Source organism: Perognathus longimembris, chromosome 28, assembly GCF_023159225.1.
Source record: "Perognathus longimembris pacificus isolate PPM17 chromosome 28, ASM2315922v1, whole genome shotgun sequence".
Classification (NCBI taxonomy): domain Eukaryota; kingdom Metazoa; phylum Chordata; class Mammalia; order Rodentia; family Heteromyidae; genus Perognathus; species Perognathus longimembris.
In genome coordinates this window covers 60,350,864-60,376,443 of record NC_063188.1, presented here as the reverse complement: position 1 = coordinate 60,376,443, position 25,580 = coordinate 60,350,864, and the positions used below count along the sequence as shown (strand labels likewise).

Sequence of the window (25,580 nt, the reverse complement as noted above, 5' to 3'; positions counted from 1 at the left end):
AAACTCCTGATTGACCCTTTGCCAATTTCACCCACGTTAGCCCAGTGGTGCTAGGACAGACTCCTATCTCCACCTCCAACCCAAAGACAAGTCTGTACTTTCTTCTGTTCTCAGTACTCACATTCCTTCCCATATATTCCTCTTGCTCTGCCACCTACTTGGATGTGATCAGGCTCTACACTAATATAGCAAAAGTAATCATTAGGTATGGGAAGCTTCCTAAGATTAAGCCCTTCACAGCATACTCCCAGGTGCCCTCCCTTATGACACCTCCCATATAGTGGGAGCTCTGCTTATCTTTTTAAATTTTTTATTGTGGTATGGGGGCTGGAATTCAGGATCTGGGAGCTATACCTTAGCTTTTTTTTTGCTTAAGGCAACATTAGGGCTCAGCAGGAACTGAGAACAATGCAAAGTTTCTGAGTTTAGTCCCTCTATGTGGTGTCACCAGAGCTAGTGAGTCCAGAGGGAGATCTTGGTACAGTTGTTGGAACTGGAACATACTTGTATGCTCTAGTATCTGTTGAAAATATTCTATGAAAGAGGCTGTGGGAAAAATCAAGGTTTCTCAGGACAGAAAAGAAGGGTGATATGGGAGAAGCAGGGCAGCAAAACAAAGGAGTAAAGGCAGGAGGGACTGGCGCTCTGGAAGGGGATCATCAGCTCTTGGAAGGAAGGGTATTAGCAGAGGGCAATAAATCAATGTGGCCAGAACAAATCAATCCAGAGCTCAGACTGAGGGAACCAAGGTAAGCTTAAGTGCAGGACTCCTGCTGAGAGGTGGGCCTGCACTCCACTCAGGAGGAAAGCCTACATAATGATGCCAGTGGTACTGTCCTTTCACTGCTGTGAGACATGTCCACCCCCACTCTTCTCCTGTTCCCATGACCTCCACCCCAGAGAGGAAGATGGCAGACTGTATAACATTGGATGGATGCACTTTATTCGAAACTGTTTCAACTGGAGTGGACCAGGGGTGTGTGTGTGGTGGGGGGGAGATGAAGGGTCCCGGGGGAGGCACTGGGTGTAGAAGAACTGTTCTGAAGCAATTGAGCAACACCTTCCAGGTTCCACAGGTACTGACTGATTTAAACTGTCAAGCAAAGCAGAGTCAGGACCAGTTAGAGGCCTTCATTAACAGTATGAATCGCGAGGTGTTTCGTGAAACAAACACTTACTTCCAAGGGACTGGAACTTCTCAGTGAGGGACTGAATAGCCGCTGAAATAGAGAAGCATAATGGGTACTCCAGGCATGGGGATACAGGAATCCCTCCACCAAAAAACCTAAACCCCTGCAATTTGACTCCCTCTAGTTTGTGTTAAACAGCTCTGCTATTAACCAACCATCACCTGAACTCAATGTGCAAATGTCTTTGACATCTGAACAACTTGAAACTAGTAGTTCTTAATCGTGACTTGTTAAAAGCAAACAGAAGAACAAATAATAGACAAGCCACACAAACTAGGGAAAATAAAGGAAATACATTTAAAGGTTTTAAGGGAGGATATCTGGTACTGGCTGGCAGAACCTAAGCCACATTTAGAAAATGCGCTGCAGTTTGAGTATGCTTCAGCAGTCAACTCACAGAAGGCTGAAGGCTTGGCTTGCCTGTTTTCTCCTCCCAGGGGAATGTCTTGCCCTCTAATGCTGCCTGTACTTCATGAGCTTCCCCCAGTTACTTGCTCCCCAACACTCAAGTCTTTCTGCTCCCAGCTTTGCCTCTGCCCCAGAATCCATCATACCTAGTTGTTCCTTGAGCTTCTCTATATCACCGTGTACCATCAGACACTAGCCCAGGAGAAAAGAGAATAAAAATGAGCCTTCTCCCATCATCCTCTCACCCATTCCTATGCTTTAGAGACTCCCCATATCCCACAGCACTGTGGCATAATCCACATAGAACCTTCAATACAGAGAATGATTTTTTCCTGCATGGAGTGTGTGATGGGAAATTGCATGTAAAACAAATTGTCCCAGACATGAAGCTGACCATATACCTGGGGACAACATTCATACAGACTAAAGGCATTACCTGGGAACAGCCTTGTTCTCCAGATGCTTGTAGTGGCGTTTCCTTATCATGGTAATACATAGGTTGTTCCCGGTCATCTGAAAAAGACACAAAATTCCAGCTTTCTAATTTCCCTGTGAGGCAGGAATGGCCTGGCAGACTCTCAAAATAAGGCTCATCTCTGTTTGTGGGCAGAAACTTGGAACTGCTCTGATCAGCAATTCCAGCCCTATCTGGGCCTCTTGCTTTCCCTTGTCCCCAAATGTCACCCCAGCTACCACTGTGCCCTGTGGGACTTTGGATCTTCTTTGGATGCTAGAAAAGATTGTTATGCTGATAGTCTATTTCTGCTCTGGAGTTTTAGCACTGTTACAAATCATTCCTCTGTACAATCCCCATCTGCAAAACAACATGGTTGCCTGAGATCAGCCATGCCCACATCCCGTGTCCTGTTGGGAGTGTTACTCCCTAGACAGGGCAACCTAGAAGGTAGTCTGAGTCCATTTCTCCCATTTCCACATGCTGGATATTCTCATATCCCTAAGACTCACCTGAATTTACATGGCCTTTGAGCATGATGTCCCCCTGTATCTGTGGAAAAGGATGAAAATCCACCTCATCATGTGAGTCTCCAATGTGGTGGTCGACATTGCTGAATTCTCCCCCATGCTTGCAGAAGTTAGGTAGATCTGGCTTGCACTTTGGAAGCTGACAGAAAAATGGCTTACTAAATATATATCATTAGGATTTGGGATTAGGATGGATAGAAAGGGGAGATGAAAATCTCATTTCTTTTGTTCTCTCTCTTTTTTAAAATCCTTCATTTTGCCTACTTTCTATTATCTTATTTGATTTTTCCATGCTTTAATGTATTTCAATCATACTTTCTTATACCTGTCTTATCCCTGCTCCTTCCATGACCTTTTCAAAACCGCTCTTGTAATTTATTAAATGATTTTCACTATCACTTATTCATCCTGACTTCAAAGTAATTCTATCACATTCTCCCCACCCTCTTGTCTTCTTTTCTTCTCTCCTTATCTCTCACCAGATCCATCAAATCGTTCCACATGTGTGGTCATGTCAATTTACTTGCCTTATAGCTACCTTCTGTGCATCTGAGGAATCATGCAGGATTTGTCTTTCTGAGCCTAGCTTAGTCACTTAATATGATGGTATGCATGCAGGTTCTTTCACTGTGAGGGGCTCATTTCATCAGCACTTTCTGCCTCTGTCAGCCTCAGGCCAGCAGGCAGAGCTGACCAAAGAAATACATGGAGTATAAAAAGTCCAGGCAGGCTTGCAGAAGAGTTGGGAGGAGGGAATTGAGAAGTTGATGAGATACTGAAGCTGCACTGCTCAGACTGTAAGCAGACTCCAGACTTAAATTAGCAGCCATCCCTCTTTCCATTCCAGCCCCTGTCAGGAGAGGCAGAAAATAAAGAACCTGGAAAACCCTGACTAGCACCTACCGTGCTCATGTGATATCTCCATACAACAAGGACTCTGGACTGGGCATCCTAATGACTATGGGCCACCAGTTACAACCCCAGGACAAAAAGCAGAGGGAGAGCTGGGAATGTGGGTCAGGATAGAGTACTTGCCTAGCATGCATGAAGCCCTAGGCTCAATTCCTCAGTAACACATAAACAGAAAAAGCCAGGGAAGTAATGCTGTGCCTCAAGTCAGCAGAGCCTTAGCCTCAAGCTGAAGAGCTCAAGGCCTGGCCCAGGCCCAGAGTTCAAGCCCCATATCCTACCAAAAACAAAAAACTGGAAGTGGCACTATGGCTGAAGTGCTAGAGTGCTAGCCTTGAGCAAAGGAAGCTCAGGGGCAGTGCCCATGCCCTGAGTTCAAACCCCAGGATTGGCCAAAAAAGCAGATGGAAAGTTGATGTGTGAACTTGTGGAGGCAGGTGCATGGTGGGGGGGGGAATGGTTTACTCACCTGGACCTGCTGACCAGGATCTCTGTTTCCCTCATCAACTTCTCTAGCCACTGGGTAGGACTTCCTTCTTTTCCAAGCCCCAAATCTCTTCAAAGTATTGCCTTGCTTGTATTGCTTTGGTCCAGGATGCAGAGTAGAAGTTGCCTTGGAACCCCCACATGGAGGAATACCCAAGATAGGTGGTAATGCAGCTGCTTCCAGGGGAGGTGTCTTCATTATCTGCCTCCAAGAAGGGGTGTTTCTTCCCAGTGTAACTCTTAAAGGACCCTCTGGAAGTTTCTTCTCCATAGCTATATTCTTTGTAAGGTTGCCTCTGGGCATATCACCTGCAGCAGAAACTGCTTCTGGGCATTCCCTGGTCACACTTTGTTTTATCTTACAGGAAGTTTCTTCTAGAACTCTCTGCTTTTCTTTGATAGTCTTTGGTTCCTGGGGTGAAGAGGGCAGCAAATTTCCAGGCATTGAATAGAAAATATCTTCATCCTCATCATCAGAACTTCCAGTTTTGCTTTCTGATTCCTTGGGGCTGTCAGAATAGACCTGGCTTCTACAATTCTGTCTACGGGACCGCCTGGTCCGTGGCCTCCTACTGCATTCACTATCAGTGTCGGAGGAGGATCGCTGGTCTTTCTGACTGAACATCCTGCTAACTTCCCTGCCTCTATCTCTCTCCTTCCAGGCCCTTCGAGTCTTGGGCCTACTGGGCTGCTGAAGGGTGGCAGAGGCCTGCTCTGCTCCCATTTGGCTAGAGATCGTTATGCTTCTCCCCCTGGGAACCAGTATTCGTCTTCCCCTAGGGGGTGGGGCTGCTTCTGCCCAAGGGGCAGACAGGATGGAAGAGCTGCTTTCCCACATGGGGAATTTGAGTTGGCTTCGGGCCACCTGGTAGGTAGAGTGCTGCTTGCCTGTATCCTCGGCAATGAAATTGAACAGTGGGGACTTAGCACCATCCCTGTCTTCTGCGAAGGAGCTAGAATCTCTGTCACCCTGAAATTCAACTCCTCTTGAGAATATCACTTCTAATTCAGACTCTGAATTGTAGTCGGAGAGTTGGGGTCCAGGGAGGCCTATCTGTGGGAGGCCTCCATCTATGCGAGGGAGGACCCTGTCTGTTTGTGGTGGCCCCGGGTCACGGATAAGGCCTGCTATCTGTGGAAGCCCGGACTCACGGGCGAGGCCGGGTGCACGGATGGGTCTGCGACCGATCTTATATATACCAGAGCGCTTCCCACCCTCTGGGCCAAAACCGCGTCCCCGACCAAACATCTCACGGTGAGAGCTCATGTCCTCAAAGTCCAGCTTGCGAGGAGACAGTTGGCCTGGTCACCGAACTGTAGTGTGGTCTTTATAGTTACCATCACAACCGGAGTCACAAGAGCCTGCGTCAAATATCGCGAGAATTGCTGCCTCGAGGACACTGTATGGCCTTTCCATTGGTCTATGATCCACCAATCACGGTGCTTCTTGCATTCATATCCCCCAGGCCAATAAGGAACGTGATTACATCCTTTAAGGCATGCCCACTGAGTTTTGTGGCCAGTCATTAAGCCAGTGGGTGAGGGGTGGAGTCTAGTGGTCAAGGGGCTCAACCATCCCCCACCTCCCGCCTGCTTCTCCCACCTCTGCCGCCATCGCCACGTTCCTCCGTTTGGGTCTTTAGCTTAAAATGAATGCTGCACCCTTCCTGAGCTTCATGTTTCTGTGTAAAACAGGAATAATCACATCTTGTTAAGGGAAATGTTTTTTCTTTCTTTTTGTGATAGGAAAACTTTTAGAAAAAAATGTCGTGCCGAGTGTAGGTGGCTCATAGCTTTAATCTTAGCTACTCAGGTGTCTGAGATCTGAGGATCGCAGTTTGAAGTGAGCATGGGCAGGAATGTCTGTAAGACTTGTGTCCAGTTAATTACCAAAAAGCTGGAAGTGATGCTCTGGCTCATGTGGTAGAGTGCCAGCTTTGAGTACAAAAGCTCAAGGACAGTGGCCAGGCCTTGAGGTCAAGCCCCAGGATCTGAAGAAAAAAGTAAAAAGAAAAAATCTGGCATGGAGTAGACCTGCCATGGGGAAGACAACATTTTACCCCATCTCTGCCAACTTGTACCATCATCTTCCTTACAGAGATGCTTGGAAGGTTTTCAAGTATTCAGTGTATGGTGGAGGTGAAGCCAAAAGTGTAGCTGTGGCTCACTAGTAGAGTGTTAGATTGAACACAAGAGCTCAGGGACGGGGCCCAGGCCCTGTGTTAAAGACCAAGGACTGGCATGCACGCTCTTGCGAGCACACACACACACACACACACACGGAGGACATATGGCAGGATGAAGTGGAAGTCACCAAACCTAATGACACATTAAGGTCTGTTGTAATATTGGCACTGCTGGCACACTTGTGTAAATGAGATGTTTTAAATTCTTTGTTGTGAATGAGATGCTGTGTCTATTGGTTTCTTTAGAACAGTTGTTCACCCCTCCTCTTTCAAGCAGAAACTCCTGTAGCTACACCCTGAGGAAAGGGGAGCTGGGTCATCCTGGGAGGCAATGGCAGTGATTGTCAGAGGGAAGAAATCTGCTGAAGGAGCCATGATACAACATGAAGGTAAAGTGATGACTAGTTTGTTAGCACTGACTTCTCCCTCTGAACACAGGGTATTCCCTCTGCACCACATTGTGACTGCTTTGAAAAACACAATGGAAATAGAGTTCACACCACACACTGTGCCTTCCATTTCTATGGCTGTAAGGACAAGAATCCTAGGCTCATGTAAGGTAAGTTCATCTGGGCCCGTTGGAAAGAAGGAGGCGGGACTCATCACTTCTTTCTACATCTCACATCTCTTTTCCCTCAAGTATCCCTTTCCAGTCAGGAGAAGAGGGACTGCTCTGAAGATCTCCAGCTTCTTTCCTGTTTCCTTCTCCTTCATTTAGAGTAAGTGCTGGAGTAAGGTTAACAGGGCCATGAATCGTCCCTTGATGCAGCCGTAGTGTGGAGCCTAAGCAAAGTCCCATCTGGACCAGGTGCTGAGGCTGCCTGTACATCATTTTCCAATTTGAACTTTCACTTTGCTTGCAGAACAGTTGGTCCCTTCTTGAGAATCCTTCTAGGGCTGATGGGGTGTTTGTTGTTATTTTTTGTATCGTGGAGATTCTGACTGAGGTAAGATGAAATTTCATTGTGATCTGATTAGTATGACTTGTATAGCTAACAATGTTGAGTACAGTTTCATGTATTTTTCACTTTTTTGCTACATATAAGGAAGAGCTGGGCTGGGAATGTGGCTTAGCAGTACAGTGCTTGCCTAGCATGCACAAAGCCCTGGGTTTGATTCTTCAGCACCACATAAACAGAAAAAGCCTGAAGTGGTACTGTGGCTCAAGAGGTAAAGTGCTAGCCTTGAGCAAAAAGAAGCCAGGGACAGTGCTCAGGTCCTGAGTCCAAGCCCCAGGACTGGCAAAGAGAAAAAAAGAAAGAGCTACCTGATTTATTTGCCCATTTATTAACTAGATTACTTGTTTATATTTATTAGTTTTTTTCTTGAGGTTAGATATATGAAGTTTATTTTTTGTCATTAACATGATTAATAGTACAATGGAGTTTCATTGTAGTAATTACAAAAATGTGTACAGTGTACTTTTGGAGTAAGTTGGTGTCATGCTATATTCTCCTTTTATCTTTACCCAGTTGTTCAAAATAGTGATTGGTTTTGTTATACACACATATCCATATATATCCACATATGTCATATACATTCATGAATTATATATAGTGCAAATATATATACACATATACATGTCCTATAAATACATCATATATATGAATTTCACTTGACTTTACCCCCTCCATATTTCTGCTGGTCACCCACAAACAATTCCCCCTTTGCACTATTGTCATATCATAATCATTTTAGATCTATATCCATGTAGGATCATGTTTAATTTGTTTAATTCTGTATGTTCTGATAACAGTCCTTAGCCCACTGACTACCTGGCAAAGTGTAACTGCGATAGAGCCTACATCCTCTCTTTCCTCCTCCTCCTAGACTCAGAGTGAGCCCAGAATGAGGTTTTCTGAGCCATGTGCCTCCTTTTGACACATGGGCCCTGTGGAGTCCCAATCAAAGTCTCACCTGGACTGGAAGCCAAGGCTTCTTGGACTTTATTTCCCAACATGAACTTTTACTTGGCTGGCACAAAACGTGATGTCTTCCTTGAACTCATGCTACTGCCAAAGGGTCTGTGAACCAGCAAGCTAGTCTCTCTCAGAGTTGTTAGGTTTCATGTATAATAGGAGATTGTAGTGCAGAGTCACAACCATGAACTCTAGCTTTTGCTGTCACAAACTCCTCAGTGACTGCAACAACTTCACGCCCATTAGTTTTCAGTCTCTCAGAACTCCTTTCCTCATTCACATTTCCTCATTACTATTTCCTATAAAGAGAAAGCAAACTCTTCCATTCTTTTTCTAAAGGGGGAGATCTGTCCCTTGTTGCCTCTGGGTAACCTTGATGGCTATCCCTGTACTATTCGAGTGTGCAATTTTCAAGTGCCTACAATGTAGATGGTGGCCTGGCATATAGATAGGGTGGAAGTCCCAGAAACCATGACTCTGAGTAACAAACCTGAGGTTGATAGCCTTACCCTATACCTTTCTCCCCATGTCCTCCCTCCCTTGCCCCCTGATCTACAGGAGTGGCTGTAGAGCTACCCTCACTCTCTTAAACAATAAGATTGCTATTTAACAATCCTGTCCAAGTTGCAAACATTAAATCAGATTATGTTAAATGTAGAACCACAAGCACCAGAAACATAAATCTTCCATTTGGTAGGTAGGTATAAAGTGATCAAACCAGTTAACTACATCCCTGGTCCAGACACAGTTCTCTGCACCTTCAGAGCCCTATTCCAGTTTCTGAGAAGGAAGCCAATTATAAAAAGCTACCTACTATATGATTGTAGCCATATGGCACAAAAAAAAAACAATCAGTGATGTCCAGGGTCTGGAGGTTGAACAAACTAGTTTCTAGTCAGAAGGTATGAGGATCTTGGAGGGTAATTTAAATACTAAATAGATGTTGGTGGTGGATCCCTAATAATACACATTCAAGGAACTTATGTCTTATACTTAGTTAAATCACAATACTTTAGACTTTTTATGCCAGTAATATAAGTTGATGATGTTTCCTTTTCTAGTAAGAGTCAGTGAAGTAATTTTTTTTTTGGCATGTCTTCAGAATTCAGTGGGGAAGTGTGGCATTTGTTGGTTAAATGTATATATATGGCAACTGTGAGTTTGCAGCAGAGTGCTTCCTGATACACAGGAGGCCCTAGTTCTGATCCCATTGCTACTCTACACCATACGTATAAATATATACACACAGACATATACACCAACAGCATGTGTCAGTCTACTCATATATTTCTGTCATGTTTATGATATTAAGTTCACCCTTCCTGCTTGCATAGTATGTAACATATATATGTATGTAGGATTTCATTGTATTCTCTAATAGTCTTTTCAGTTTCAGAGTTATTTTTCCTAATAATCTGATTTTCATGTCTATTTTAAAAAATAAATTTGGACTTCTTTAACTCATTCTTTTCATCAGTTTGGCTAAGAGTTTGTCAATCTTATTTATCTTTCCAAATAACCTTTTTATTTTATTGATTCTGTGGATTTTAAGCCCTTGGTCCATTAATTTCTACCCAATTTTTATTATCCTTTTACATCTACTCATTTAAGAGTTTGGCCTCTTGTTTTTCTAGGGGCTTGAGGGTTATCATTAGGCTATTTATTTCAGAGCATTCTGGTTTGTCTTTTGTTTTGTTTTTGAGGCACTCATAGCTATAAACTTCCTTTTAGCAAGAGGATTTGGTTATTTGTGTTCTCATTTTCATTACATTAGAGGAATTTTTCCATTTCCTCCCTTATTTCATTGACAATCTAGTTTTGTGATATATTGTTCAATCTCCACGTTGTTTAACATGTTGTAGTTTCTTACTTCATTTTGTTTTTTTTTTTTTGCAAGTCCTGGGACTTGAACTGAGGACCTGAGCACTGTCCCTGGCTTCTTTTTGCTCAAGGCTAGCACTCTACCACTTTAATCACAGTGCCACTTCTGGCCTTTTCTGTTTATGTGGTGCTGAGGAATCGAACCCAGGGCTTCATGTATATGAGGCGAACACTTTACCACTAGGCCATATTCCCAGCCCTGTAGTTTCTTATTTCTAGTTATATTTCATGGTGGTCTGATAGAATGCAGTGGGTTATTTCAATTTGCTCACATTTGCTAAGACTTGCTTTATACTCTAAAATATGGTGTACCTTGGAGAAAATTCTCTAGACTGCTAAAAATGTATATGATTTAGCTGTTAAATAAATTATCCTGCAAAGATCTGTCAAGTTAATTTGGTCTATAGTGTCATTTAATTCTGACGTTTCTTGTTGAATTTTGTCTGGATGATCGATCTATTGGTGAGAGCAGGACTGAGTCTTCTATTTTATTGTATCAAGGTCTGTGCTTTTAAAAAAAAAAACTAGTCTTGGGGCTTGAACCTGACAGTCTAGGTGCAGCCACTGAGCTTCTTTTGCTCAAGGCTACTGTTCTATCACTTGAGCCACAGCTCCAGTTCTAGATTTTTTGGTAGTTTATTGGAGATAAGAGTCTCATGGACTTTCCTGCCCAGGCTGGCTTTGAACTGTGATTCTTAGATCTCAGCCTCCTAAGTAGCTAGGGTTACAGGCTTGCACCACTAGCTCCTGACTTGAGGTCTGTGCTTTCAAGTTCAGTAATGTTTATTTAATGACGTTGGGTGAACCACTGTGTGGTGTGTATATGATATCTCCTATTAATGATTATCCCATTTATTAATATAAAGTGACTTTCATCATTGCTTCTGAAAGATTTTGGTATGAATTCAGTCTTATCAGATATGAGTACCACTATTTTTTCCTGAATTTTTACTATTGGCTTAGAAAATCTATTCACAACTTTTCATACAAAGTCAATATTTATCTTCGTCACTGAGATGTGTTTCTTGCAAACAACAAATAGTTCGGTCTCACTTATAATTGCAAATTTTGATTGGAAAATTGAGAGACCATTAACATTCAGTGTTAATATTGAAATGTATATAGTATTTCTTATCATTTTGTGTTGTGCAACGTGACTGAATTTATAATCTGTATTCACTAAAGTGCATGTGTACTGGGATATATTCTTCCCTGTATTTTCCAGGTTTCATTACATATTCCATTTCTGAGCAGATTTCCTTTAGGTATCTTCTGTAGTGCATGCTTAGTACTCATGAATTCCTTTTGGTTTTGTTCATGATGGAAGGTTTCTATAACTCCTTCAGTTATAAATTATATGACTTTGCTGGATACATCTAAGTCCTTAGGGTTGTCGTTGGTGGTTGTGGTGGTGGTGGTGTGTGTGAGTTCTGGAACTGGGGCTTGAGCTCAGGACCTGTGCATTGTTTCTGAGCTTTTTTTGCTCAAGGTTAGCAGCATTCTAACTTGAGCCACAGCTTCACTTCCAGCTTTTTGGTGCCAATTAATTGGGGATAAAATTTCATAGACTTTCCTGCCTGGATGGGCTTTGAATCTAAATATTCAGATCTCAGATTCATGAGTAGCTTCATTGACACTTGGCTTCCTTTACATTATTTTTGTTTGGTTTTTCAGTGCTTGGAATATATCCATGTGTTTCTTCCTTACAGTTTCTGTTGAAAAAAACTCGGTTGATTCTCACTTATTTGCCTTTACATGTTACCAATCAATTGCTTTTCTCTGGCAGCTTTCAGTATACTTCCTTTGTTCTGTATATCTCTATCTATCTGTCAGTTAATCCTAAATTCTAATCTTGCCTCTTTGGTGTTCTGCAAGTCTCTTCTTCCTGTAATTTCTCTGCTTTATTTCCAACCCACTTTATTCTTTAAGTAAGACTTTCAACTAATTTCTTTTCTTTCTTTCTTTTTTTTTTTTTTTTTTTTTTGGCCAGTCCTGGGCCTTGGACTCAGGGCCTGGGCACTGTCCCTGGCTTCCTTTTGCTCAAGGCTAGCACTCTGCCACTTGAGCCACAGCGCCACTTCTGGCCGTTTTCTGTATATGTGGTGCTGGGGAATTGAACCCAGGGCCTCATGTACATGAGACAACTCTCTTGCCACTAGGCCATATGTCCAGCCCCTCAACTAATTTCTTAAAGCTAGCTCACTGGACTTTTAATTTGCTGGATTTCAATTTGATTTTTGTTCAGGATATCACTACATTCAATTCCTAATTCATATCCTGCATCACCTAACTTATTTCATTCATCTTCTTATTTGATTTATCTTAGAGTATTCTCTTCTGTATACATGGAAGACACTGTACATATCCTTTTATGTTTTTGATAATTCATAACTTTTTTGAATGTTATACAATTTATTTTATTTTTATTTCAAATTTTTATTATCAAACTGATGTACAGAGAGGTTACAGTTTCATATGTTAGGCATTGGATACATTTCTTGTACTGTTTGTTACCTCATCCCTCATTCCCCCCTCTCTCCTCCCCCTTTCCCTTTCCGCCCATGAGGTGTTCAGTTCACTTACACCAAACAGTTTTGCAAGTATTGCTTTTGTAGTCATTTGTCTTTTTTACCCTGTGTCTCTCGGTTTTGGTATTCCCTTTCAATTTCCTAGTTCTAATACCAGTATAGACGGTTTCCAATATACTCAGATAAGATTACAGAGATAGTGTAGATATAATCACAGGAAGGTGATACAAGAACATCTTCAATAGTAGAAGCTACAGATACACATGGGACATTGAAAGTAGTTACAACTGTGATATAACAATCGTTTACATAACATGGAGTTCATTTCACTTAGCATCATCTTATGTGATCATAAGGGTATAGCTATTGGGCTCTTGTGATCCACTGCTGTGACTTGCCTAAACCTGTGCTAATTATTCCCAATAAGGGAGACCATAGAGTCCATGTTTCTTTGGGTCTGGATCACTTCACTTAGTATAATTTTTTCCAAGTCCTTCCATTTCCTTACAAATGGGACAATGTCATTCTTTCTGATAGAGGCATAAAATTCCATTGTGTATATGTACCACATTTTCCTGATCCATTCGTCTACTGAGGGGCATCTGGGTTGGTTCCAGATTCTAGCTATGACAAATTGGGCTGCGATGAACATTGTTGTGCTGGTGGCTTTACTGTGATTTTGTTTCTGGTTTTTTTTTTTTTTATGATAGATACCCGAAAGTGGGGTTGCTGGGTCATAGGGGAGTTCTATATTTAGCCTTCTGAGGAATCTCCATACTGCTTGCCAGAGTGGCTGAACCAGTTTACATTCCCACCAACAATGAAGTAGGGTTCCCTTTTGGCCACATCCCCTTCAACAATTGTTATTGTTAGTTTTCTTGATATAGGACATTCTTACTGGGGTGAGATGGAATCTCAATGTTGTTTTGATTTGCATTTCTTTTATGGCCAGTGATGTAGAGCACTTTTTCATATGTCTCTTGGCCATTCTCATTTCCTCATCAGAGAAGTCTTTTTGTAAGTATTTAGCCCACTTGATGAGGGGGCTATTGGTTCTTTGCGGTTTTGTTTTGGAGGAAGATAATTTTTTAGTTCTGCATATATTTTAGAAATGAGGCCTTTGTCCGTTGAATGGCCGGTAAAGATCTTCTCCCAGTCTATGGGCTTTCTGTTTATCTTGCGAGCTATGTCCTTTGCCATGCAGAAGCTCTGCAGTTTGATGCAGTCCCATTTGTCCAACCTTTCTTTGATTTGTAGCCTTTCTGGGTCTTTGTTAAGGAAGTTCCGTCCTGCGCCAAGGAGCCCAAGTGTTTCTCCTACTCTTTCCTTTAGTGTTTTCAGGGTGTCTGTTTTGATTTCGAGATCTTTAATCCATTTGGAATTGATTTTGGTGCAGGCTGATATATAAGAACCTAGTTTTAGTTTGTTGCATGTGTTGAACCAGTTTTGCCAGCACCACTTGTTAAAGAGGCTATCTTTCTTCCATACTATTGTTTTAGCTCCTTTATCAAAGATTAAGTAGGCATAGTTCTGTGGGTTCATTTCTGGGTCTTCAATTCTGTTTCATTGGTCTTCAGGCCTGTTCCGGTGCCAATACCAAGCTGTTTTTTATTACTATAGCTTTATAATACAGCTTGAAGTTGGGTATTGTAATTCCTCCAGCACTGTTCTTTCTGCTTAGGATTGTTTTTGCTATTCTAGGTCTTTTATTGTTCCATATGAATTTCTGGATTGCTCCCTCTATTTCATTAAAAATGGTGTTGGGATATTAATGGGTATTGCATTGAATTTGTAGATAGCCTTTGGCAATATTGCCATTTTGATTATATTAATCCTCCCAATCCAGGAGCATGGGAGGTTTTTCCATTTCCTTAGTTCTGACTTAATTTTGTTTTTCTAGCTTTTAAATTTCTCATCAAGGAGGTCTTTCACTTCTTTGGTTAAGGTTATTCCTAGGTATTTTATGTTTTGGGGGGCTATTGCAAAAGGAGTTGCTTTCCTGAATTCAGCCTCAGTCTTCGGTCGTTAGCATAGAGAAAGGCTGTTGATTTTTGAGGGTTTATTTTATATCCTGCAACTTTGCCGAAGTTTTGGATCAGCTCTAGTAGCTTGGGCGTAGAGTCTATGGGGTTCTTTAAGTATAGGATCATGTCATCTGCAAAGAGGGAAAGTTTAATTTCATCTTTTCCTATTTGAATCCCCTTTATATTTTCCTCTTGCCTAATTGCTCTGGCTAGGAATTCTAGTACTATGTTGAAGAGCAGGGGACAGAGTGGACATCCCTGCCTTGTTCCTGATTTTAAAGGGAATGGCTTTAGTTTTTCACCATTTAGAGTTATGCTTGCTGTTGGTTTGTCATAAACTGCCTTGATAATATTCAGGAATGTTCCCTGGAATCCCAATTTTTCCAGGGCTTTTGGCATAAATGGGTGCTGGATTTTATCGAATGCTTTTTCAGCATCCAGAGATAAAACCATGTGGTTCTTTACCTTGCTCCGGTTAATGTGGTGGTTACATTAATTGACTTGCGTATATTAAACCAACTTTGCATCCCTGGGATGAATCCAGTTTGATCGTGGTGTATGATTTTTTTTGATGATCTGTTGAAGTCATGTGGCCAGAATTTTATTGAGAATTGTTGCATCTATGTACATCAGGGAGATCGGTCTATAGTCCTCTTTCCATGATGATTCCCTGCCTGGTTTGGGGATGAGGGTTATATTGGCTTCATAGAATGTGTCTGGTAGTGAATGTTCTATTTCAATTTCCTTGAAGAGTTTGAGAAATATTGGTGTGAGTTCTGTTTTGAAGGCCTTGTAGAATTCTGCAGTGAATCCATCTGGACCTGGGCTTTTCTTGGATGGGAGATCATTTATTGCCGTTTCTATTTCAATTCTGGATATGGGTCTGTTTAAGAGGTTTAAATCTTAATGGTTGAGTTTGGGGATATGAATTTTTTTTAGGAAATCATCCATTTCTTCCAAGTTCTCAAATTTGTTGGCATAAAGGTTTGCAAAATAGTCCCTTATTATTTTCTGAATTTCGGTTATTTCTGTGGTGATGTTACCTGTTTCATCTCTTATCTTGTTTATTTGAGTGTGCTGCCTTTGTTTTTTGGTCAGGTTTGCCAGGGGTCTGTCCAGCTTGTTGATTTTTTCAAAGAACCAACACTTTGTTTTGTTGATTCTTTCGATGATTTTTTTCGTCTCTAATTGATTTAATTCTGATTTGATTTTAATTATTTGCTTTCGTCTATTGACTTGGGGTTTGGCTTGTTGTTCTCTCTCAAGGAAATTAAGGTGCTTCCTTAAATTATTGAGTTGCTCCAGTTTGTTGATGTGTGCACTCAGAGATATAAATTTTCCTCTGAGTACTGCCTTTGCTGTGTCCCAAAGGAGCTGGTACTTTGTGTCCTCAACTTGGTTGAATTCCATAAACATTTGAATTTCTGTTTTAATTCCTTCAATGACCCTCTGATGGTTCAGCAGTGTGTTGTTTTGTCTCCATGAATTGTAGCAATTTCTGTGGTGGCTGTTTGAGTTGAGCTCTAATTTTATTCCATTGTGGTCTGAGAGAATGCAGGGAATGGTTTTGATACTTCTGAATTTGTACAGTTTTTCTTTGTGCCCTAAGATGTGATCTATTTTGGAGAATGTTCCATGTGCTGCCGAAAAGAATGTGTATTCTGTCCTTGTTGGGTGGAATATTCTGTAGATGTCGATTAAGTCTAGTTGGTCTATGCAATTGTTTAGTTCTGTGGTTTCTTTGTTCTGTTTTTGGCATGTTTATCTGTCCAGAGGTGATAGTGGAGTGTTAAAGTCCCCAACTATCAATGTGTTTGGGTCTATGAGTGTTTGTAGAGTCAGTAGTGTTTGTTTGATGAAGTTGGGTGCTCCTGCATTTGGTGTGTAGATATTTAGAATGGTTATATCTTCCTGTAGGAGAGATCCTTTTACTAGTATGTAGTAACCTTCTTTGTCTCTTCTTACCTTTTTTAATTTGAAATCAATTTTGTCTGATACTAGGATTGCAACTCCAGCCTGCTTATGGGGGCCATTTGCTTGATAGGTTTGATTCCAGCCTTTCACTTTTAGAAGATGTTTACTTTTGCTGGATAGATGTGTCTCTTGGAGGCAGCAGAAAGATGGATCTTGATTTTTGATCCAACTTATGAGCCTATGTCATTTGATTGGATGATTAAGTCCATTAATGTTGAGATTTAGAATTGAGAGATGATCGTTTGTTCCTTTCATTATCACTATCTTGTTAAAAGCTGTGTCTTCCCATTTCTTGATCTGATGTTTACTATTTAGGGTTCATTTCTCTGTCTGTATTGGGATCTTGATTATTTTCCCTGTATAGTACACATTTGAGGATTTTTTGTAAAGCTGGTTTTGTGGAGATATATTGTTTCAGTTTTTCCTTACTGTGGAAGAATTTTATTTGGTCTTCGGCTATGAATGAGAGTTTGGCTGGGTAGAGTATTCTTGGTTTGTAGTTATTTTTATTTCGTGTTTGGTATGCCTCATTCCAGGCTCTCCTTGCTTTCATGGTCTCTGCTGAGAAGTCTGGGGTAATTCTGATTGCTTTTCCTTTATATGTGATTGTTTTCTTCTCCCTAACAGCTTTATGGATTCTTTCCTTGTACTCTACTGATCCTGTTTTGATCACAATGTGTCGGTGGGATGTCCTATTCTGGTCTGGTCAATTTGGGGTTCTAAATGCTTCTTGTATATGTATAGGCCTTTCCTTCTGAATATTTGGGAAGTTCTCAGCTAAGATTCTGTTTAATAGGTTGCCTATCCCATTAACTTCTTTCTCCAAGTTTTCCTTAATACCTATTATCCTTAAATTGGGCTTTCTAATCATGTCTTGAATCTCCTGAGGTGATCTGTTTTGTTGATTGGACTGGATTTGTATTGATTTTTTATCTTTCTCCATAGATTCTAGCGAATCTTCAGCTCCTGAGATTCGATCTTCTGCTTCAGTTAGTCAGGACTGTAGCCTAGCTACTTGATTTCGAATCTCTTTTCCTTCTGACTGGTCTTTCCTGATGATTTCCATGTCATCTCTTAGGTCTTGCATGGACTTCTTTACTTCATTAATTTGGTTTTGAGTGCTGTCTCTCAAATCTTTTGCCTGGGTAGCTATCTTTTCATTTGACTCTTGAATTTCATTTATCTTTCTATTTGTTGAGGCCATGAAATCATCTATTACTTTATGGAAGGATTGCTGTATTGATTCAAACTGTTCATTTAACATCTTTATCAGTAGACTTTGTAGAGCATTTTGAGGGTTCTCTTCTATGCCTTTGATTGACTACTGTGCTTCCTGCTTGTTTTGAGTGGGAGAAAAAACTCCATTGTTTTCCATCTTTCTTGTGTTCCTTCTGCCCATTTGGATTGGGAATGCCAATCTACAAGCACCTGTGAGCACCGTTTAAGACCCAAAGCAGCCCCTACCAAGCACTGTTGTGTAAATCTTACAAGTTCACAATTATATACAGATACCTTGTATACCTGTCTATAAAATTATATTTGGTGTTCCTAAACAATACAATTTCAATATAACAACCGATCCTGGGCCCTGTATTCAGTAGTTACTTATTTACTGTTACAACCCTATGAGCAATTCTTGTTCTTATATTAAGTTCTTTTAGGACTGGCTTTCTCTATGAACCCCTTTGATTCACCCGGATTAAGCAGGGATACCCTCTATCCAATAACCAGAAGCCAATGGAACCTGGAGGTCCTGGCAGTAAGTCAGGAGAGAAAGTTAGAGGTAGTAACGAGAATAGAGTATAATGTATTAGGGGTTGGGGGGTGTTGATTTTGGTTTAGTTTCAGTGACGTGGAAATGTGGAGAAGATTAGAATCAGTAGAAAGAACAAGGTTAAAAAGATAGACAATGGATAGTTAGCAGAAAATAGTGGAGGTGTTATTCATAGGAAAGTAATTTTTAAAGAAGGAGAATGCAAAGAGAGAAATAAAGAAAAATTACTAGAAGATAGATGCACAAAACAGAGAAAAAATATTTAAAAATAAAATAAAATAAAAAATAAAAAGGAAAAAAACCAGAAAAACGAACAACCCCCCCAAAAAAAGAAAAACTTGATAAAACTAACAGGTAAAAATAGAAAACAAAAAAACCAACGACGTTTCAGAAGTGAAAAAAATTTAAGAAAAATTTGAAAAAAGTTTAAAAAATGTTTGAAAAGAAAATAAATGGAGTCCTCTTTCTTTGGGTGGTCTTTCCCCAGTCTCTGTTTTCCTTGCAATGGTATGCAGTCTATTTTCCTGATTGGCTGGTTTGACTTGCTTTCAGTTTGCAGGGGGTGGATCTGTTCTGACCCTTCTCCCCTGTTGGTGCATCCTGGGTCTGTGGTTCGCACAGTATGCAGGTAGGCCTTGGGCGTCCTCTGTAGATGGGGACGTGAGCAGTCTTGGGAACCGTGGCTCCTCTGTCTGCTGTGGGGCTGTGGCCTTCAATGCCTGGCTTTGAATAGGCTGTGTACTCAGCAGGGCGGGGCGCCTCTGGCCTGGTTTACCAGGCTGGGAGTTGCTTGCTGGGGGGAGGTTCCTCCCTCCTGGGCGGGGTGGCTGCCTGGCGGAGCTGGCTATGGAATTCAGCTCCGTTTCAGGCTGGGAATTGGGCTTCCTCTGTGATGGGACCGTTTATCTGTCTCAGGAACTGTTTGTTCCCCCGTCTGGTGTTTCCGTGCTGCCAGTAGTTGCTCGCCACTTTCACTTTAAATTTAGAAATTCCATCGGGCAGGGCGGGGCACCTCTGGCTAAGCCGCAGCCCAGGACGAGCCTCACGCCTGGGCAGGGGTCATTCTCCTGGGCGGAGCTGGCTCTCACTGGTCGGTCCCTCTTGCCCTTTTCAAAGATGGCTCCTTTAACCTCGCTTTCCCCAGGACCGCTTTAGTTCCAATCTGGTCTGACCCTATGCCAGTGGCAAAGATGGCGCTTTGCTCTGGTGGTGGGGGAAGGGCTACCTTCCAGAAGCTGCTCTGTGGGCGCGAGTGAGTATATCTTTCGTGGGCTACTCATGCTTTCTCTGCGATTTCAGCCCGTCCGCGCTCAGCCGCCGTCTGGAGGATTTCTCCCTGGTCTACGCTGTGTGCTTTAGCCGCGCGGAGTGCAGGTCGCTGTGCCGTGCACTGTGCTGGCGCCAGCACTGGTGTGGCAGCGGGTTGCCGCCTGGAGCTCAAAGTTGTTTTCAGACGAACAGTCGATTTTTCCTTCCTGGCCAGAATCCCTGTACTGTTAGAACTTACTCTGGCTGTTTTTCTAGGAGTAAAAGTTTCTATGGGGTGAGAAAACTGCAATGTCGGAGGGAGCTCAGCTAAGGCTCTGCTGCTCCTCCGCCGTCTTCGATAATTCATAACTTTTTTTGATAATTCATAACTTTTAAGAATATTTTTATTTTATGGAGTCATATAAGTGTATTTTAATTAAGTCATTGCTTTGCTTATTATTGAAGTTCCTTTCAAGTCATTATCATCCAACTTCTTTACTGTAGAAATGTTCACATTTAGAACAGGCATTTTGCCTCGTCTCTCATGTTACTTTTCAATATTTTGAAATGTAGAGGTTAGACCAAGTCTGAGGGTCCCAAGGTGTCATAAGAGACAGCTGGCATGTCTGATGTCCAGGACCAGGAAAATTGTGATACAATTGGTAGTCTACTGCTCTCTTCTCAATAATTAAAGAGAACCAGGGAACAGGCCATTATAGAGAGCTGCAAGTCCACACCCCACACTTTTCTGACAGTTCTGAGGCTTGAACTCAGGGCCTAAGCACTGTCCTTGGCCTCTTTTTGCTCAAGGGTAGCACTCTACTACTTGAGCAACAGCTCCACTTCCAGCTTTTTAATTTATATTATACTAAGCAATTGAACCCATGGTTTCATGCATGTTAGGCAAGCACTCTTCCACTAAGGCACATTCCCCGCCCCTGCAAGCCCTTTCTTAAAGAAAATAATATTGTGGAGAGGGCCAAGTGAGGAGACAGGCCCACTTACAGAGTGGCTACTGGATTCTGTAGGTGACTTGTCTGGGGCAGTCCTAGAAAGAAGGTGGCTCATTGTTGGGGTTTTTAGCCTCCTGCGCTCTCCTGTTCTGCGGGAGAGGCGGGAAAGCACACCCCACCCGGACGAGTCAAGAAGAGGAAAAGTGGGCCGACAGACTGCCACCCCAGCCCCCCTTTCCACGGAGGACAAACAGACAGTCCGGGAGCCAGTCAATGCTAAGACTCGTTTAATGGCGGGAATGAGCTGCTCTTTTAAACGGGTTGGAGGGTGGCGGAAGGGGAGGGGTAGAACCGCCTCTTAATGATACAAAGCACCTGGGGCAGGAGTGTCCCACAGATCATGAGAAGAAATTCCTAAAGATTGCCTCAAGTTTTACCCTGGGAAGATTTTTTCCTCCTTGAGGGTAGAGGATTAAGGCACTTCCTCTGGCAGCAGTTGTCTTAAGCCCAATTTTGTGTCTTCTACTGTTTGGGAATTCAAAGACATCCTATCTCTGAATCCTGGGCAGGTGACCTCCCAGCAAACTAGCATTTTGAAGAGATCTGTGACTTGGAAAGGGAGAACCAGAAAGGCCTAAAGAAGATTATGACCCAAACAGAGATCCTGTCATTCAGGCCTAGATGAGTAAAACATCTTCCTCCTCCTCTTACCGTGCACCTCTCTCCACTGAATCTTCACCCATATTGCCTCTGTCTTTTCTTGAGGGGTTGTTACTCATAGTCCACAGTCATCAGGATGACAAATCCAGGGTTCTTGTTTGGCCATGCTGTGTATATTTCTAGCCTCTCCATGTAGAAGCTCAGATGAGGAGCAGGGCTGACTGCTGATTTGAGTCTGGAGACTGCTTATAGTAGGATATACAACTTCAGTGTCTCATCAGCCTCCCAATTCTTCTCTCTCAGCTTTTCTGCAAGGCTACCTCACACACACCCTGGGTTTTTTGTACCCTATGCTTCTCCTTGGTCAGCTCCACCTTCTAGGTTGGGACTGATAGAGGCAGAATGTGCTAATGAGATAAGCATCCTGCACTGAGTCTATGATGGGCTCATTATATTAAGTGACTAATCTAGACCTAGAAAGACAAACACTGTGTGTTTTCTCTAATGTGCAGAAGCTAGAACTAAGGAAGACAAGGAGCATGACCGTAAATGTAGAACCATTGTGAGGAAGTGGTCTGAAGGAGGAAAGGGGGAAATGGAGGTAGGTGGTAGTAAAAGAGTATAATTAAGGTTTACTGTAGATATGAATGAAAAAAGACATAATGAAAGTTATTAGAAAATTTCAAGAAGTTTTAAAGTAGAAGTAGGAGGACAAAAGAGAAATAGGAGTTAATAAAAATGATCAAAATATTATAGTGCAAGTATGTAATTCTCACAATGAAACACCTCATATCCAATGATATGGTACATAAATATGCAAACAAGAGCTTGATATTTGAGGGCCAGGGAAGGCAGATCCAGATAGGGGTGAAGTTGATGCCAGTAGTGGGGGATGTTGCCTCATTTGAGACTCCACAAGATACTTTTCATCTTTCACTCACAAGAGGCTGGATTTTTGTCTTCTTTTTAGATGACCAGGAACCACCTGTGCATCCCACAGGATCGGAAAGGCCACAACAACCATCTGGAGAGCAAGGCTGTCCACGGGTAATGCTTTCTCTAGTTCCTATAGGCTGGCCCATCTAGATGGTGGACTCAGTGGCCAAGTTAAGCTGAAATACACACACTTCCCCATCAAGCATCCCAATGGACTGAGGGTATCTCATTGCCATTGAGGGTTCTGTGTGTCTTTTCACACAGCTGTGGGTCATGGAGGGTATGAGGCTTGGGGCAGGTAGAAGGATTAGGAAAGAGGACAGTACATTAATCATCATTTCTTTTTCTCTTGGGTCTGCTGGCCTAGTGTCCAGTGCTACAGAAGGAAATAGAGAATCTCAAGGATCAACTAGGTATGATGGACTAGGGACAGAGGCAGTGGCCAGAGCAGAAAGACAGTTGGGTATATGGGAGCAGGTATCTGTGTCAGGGTTGGCTGCACTTAGAGTTAGGAACAATATTCCCCTCAGAGAAAACAAACCAATCATGCCTGCCTGGAGCCTTCTATGTGTTGACTGCTGGTATATGAGCATGTGCCCTGATAACAAATCCCAGAGATCTTCTCTCAGCACCTTCAGAGAGACCTTCTTTATTTTCCCCTATAAGTGCTTGTTGGTGTGGCTTTTTGGTATTTCTTCTCACATGTTTGTTGTTTTTAAGATGTCTGGATTGTTGTGCCATGCCCCAGTATTGCTAACTATTGGTTCAGGTTCATGTGGTGTAAAGGACATTTCCACATCGAATTCTGGTGATGGGCTCTGGGATCAGACCCAGAGCATTTGGACACAGGCTAGAGGGACATCAATTTGCAGGATGGTTGGTTTCCTGGGTAGAGTGGGGAAACAGGACTGAATCCTGTATCCCTGTCTGGAGTACCCACTTATGCTTTTCTATTTCAGATCCCAGATCTGAAATCCCAGATCTTTTCACTTGGGTGTGTTTATTTCATGTTATACCTTGTCACAATTCAGACTATTCAAGTAGGCCTCTGGCTGACCTGATTCTGCTCTGCTTGACAGGCTGAACCCAGCATCTTCATACAAGATAAGCAGCCAGTGTTTGTGCGGCCTAGAAGTTGTTGCTCATCTAGTTGACAGTATTCTTTTTTATCAGGTACTTCCCCTTAGTCTCTTTTTTTCCCTTTGTCCACCCCACTTGACAGAAATTTATGAATTAAAGTGCTTCTTATGTTCTCTGGTCCTATCAGAGTTTCTCTCTCTCTCTCTCTCTCTTTCTCTCTCTTTTTCTCTCTCTGGTCATGTCAACAAGAGAAGAGTGGGGGAGGGACATCCTCTCTCACAGAAGTGAAAGGGGATTGCCATTGCCACTGTAGCATAGGCCTTCTTTCTGAGTGGGGTCTGGGCCTAACCCTGAGCATGAGCCCTGCACTCAGGCTTACCTTGGTTCCCTTAGTCTATGTTCTGGATGGACTTGGCCTGGTTAAACTTACATGTGCTCGATTTTCCCATAGGCCTTCTCCCTATCCTGACCTACCTTCTGAGAATCTTCCATCTAATCTCCTGTTTGCACAGGAGTTAATGAGCCCCTTCCATAGCTTCAGTCTCTCCTTTCCTCCCTTGTTCTTCTGCCCTGTAAGGAAGGGTGTGGCCTCTAACCACCACCATGCCCCTCACTGTTGCCACCTCTGCCTGTGTCTTAAACTTCTCTGTGGGGCACATCAGACCTTCTCCTCCTCCTGGACCACCTTTTGACTGTTTCTTACACAGACTGAGTGTCCCAAGTGGCCCTCAGCCATAAGGATTCCTTGTTTTTAGGTTCCATATGCACACTCTCTGAATGTTGCTTACACCTTTGAGGTAAGGGCAGTGGCAAAATGTCTTGCTTCACCAAGACTAGCTTTCCAGAGTGGAGCAGTCATGGTATCACTAATGTCCACAGTGGACTTAAGGTTTATGAGAAATATAGTTTGTATAGCAGCTAGAATTGCTAATTTCTCATCAAAGTCATCTATCCTACGTTATGTAGCCTCCATTTCCCCTCCTGGGAAGCCGGGAATGGCTTGGTGTGTTTGTGGCTTTACTCTACTTCCTCAGGCTCTCTCTTTTATTTTCTTGTCCTGCGACCTTTTTTGTGCTTCTCAGTGCTGTTCTTTTTCCCTCAAGAATATAGTCACTTCTAGGTGGGTGCTGGTGACTCATGCCTGTAATCCTAGCTACTCAGGATGCTGAGATCTCAGGATTGAGATCCAAAGCCAACTGATATTCCTAGCTGCAACCTGATGTAGCACAACAGGATACCAGAGCTGAAGAAATTATAAAAACATAAAAATTAGAAAGATATAGAGAGATAGCAAAGAAACTTGTGTCCCACGACACCAGCACTTGGACCCTGAGTTTCCATAAGCAAGCATATTTATTTGAGTTTACACAGGAAAGGTTATCAGTAAAAATAAAGCAACTATACTAATTTTACAATCAGCCTAAACAAGTTTGTGAGAAACAGAGGTTCCATTACTGTTTTTAGAAAGAAGACTGCAACCCAGGCAAAGTCCAGACATGTATTTTACTTTATCTAACCTCTAAGGTTAAGCTACAAGCCCTGCAAGCACTAAGGAAGGAGAGCAGTATTCCAGAGCTATCTGTTTTAATGCTTCCATGGCCAGTTCTCAGTGTTCTGAGTATTGTAGAGGCAGTATTCCAACTTCTCAAACCTTTTCCAGGTTTCACAGCTCAGCTTCAGAGTTCCCTACAACCTGAGGCAGGAAAGTCAGTGAGACTCTTATCTCCAATAAACTACAGGAAAAAAAGCCAGAAATGGAGCTGTGGCTCAAGTGGTAGAGTGCTAGTGCGCTGAGCAAAAAAGATCAGGGACAGTACCCAGGCCTTGAGTTTAAGCTTCAGGACTGGTGTGTGCACGCACATGCACACACACACACACACACACACACACACACACACGAATATAGTTATTCTTATATAGCTCTTCTCATTCACAGAATCATCATGGTCTTTTTTGTGCCAGTCCTGGGGCTTGAACTCAGGGCTTGGGCATTGTGCTCTACCACTTGGAGCCATAGCACCATTTCCAGCTATTGGGTAGTTAATTGGAGATAAAAGTCTCATGGGCTTTCTTGCTTTGGCTGGCTTTGAACCTCAATCCTCAGACCTCAGCCTCCTGAGCCACTAACACCTGGCCCAAATGGTCTAATTTTGAAGACAGCTGAGGATACAATGCAGTGCTGTCTTCTCCTGGATGCCATATAAATAAACCTCTTTTCTCTGCCTTTTACCAGGTCTTTTTATCTGGTTTATGTGGGAGGAACTTCCAGTCCTAACTTAAGACTTCTGGACTTTGGGTCTGAGCTCTAAAATACACTAACAGCTTTGCTGAATCAAGCCAGAAAATTAAGTACATTTTAAAAACTCTTGATGTTCACAGCTAGTTGAGCCTGGATGGCTAGGAGGGAAGATGGAATAGGTCCCCTGCGGCTGTTAGATTC

General features: G+C 42.4%; 1 protein-coding gene across 1 annotated transcript; it reads right to left on the bottom strand.

The window, feature by feature from the left end:
- Positions 1-946: 946 nt before the first annotated feature.
- Positions 947-4,602, bottom strand: LOC125343068 (uncharacterized protein CXorf49 homolog). Its single transcript, XM_048335367.1, has 6 exons — positions 3,961-4,602; positions 2,565-2,604; positions 2,035-2,111; positions 1,745-1,790; positions 1,179-1,220; positions 947-1,093 (listed from the first exon to the last, which is right to left on the bottom strand). Exons 1-6 carry the CDS (start codon positions 4,600-4,602, stop codon positions 1,089-1,091), a joined length of 852 nt encoding a protein of 283 aa, XP_048191324.1. The 3' UTR covers positions 947-1,088.
- Positions 4,603-25,580: the final 20,978 nt, after the last annotated feature.

Excerpts from the sequence above, each read along its gene's own strand:
- LOC125343068 (XM_048335367.1), bottom strand. The coding sequence starts at position 4,602 with ATGTTCAGTCAGAAAGACCAGCGATCCTCCTCCGACACTGATAGTGAA. Across the intron at positions 2,112-2,564 it reads CAAAGGCCATGTAAATTCAG|ATGACCGGGAACAACCTATG; the intron begins GTGAGTCTTAGG and ends TGTCTTTTTCAG. Across the intron at positions 1,221-1,744 it reads GAAGCTCAAGGAACAACTAG|CGGCTATTCAGTCCCTCACT; the intron begins GTATGATGGATT and ends TCTCTATTTCAG.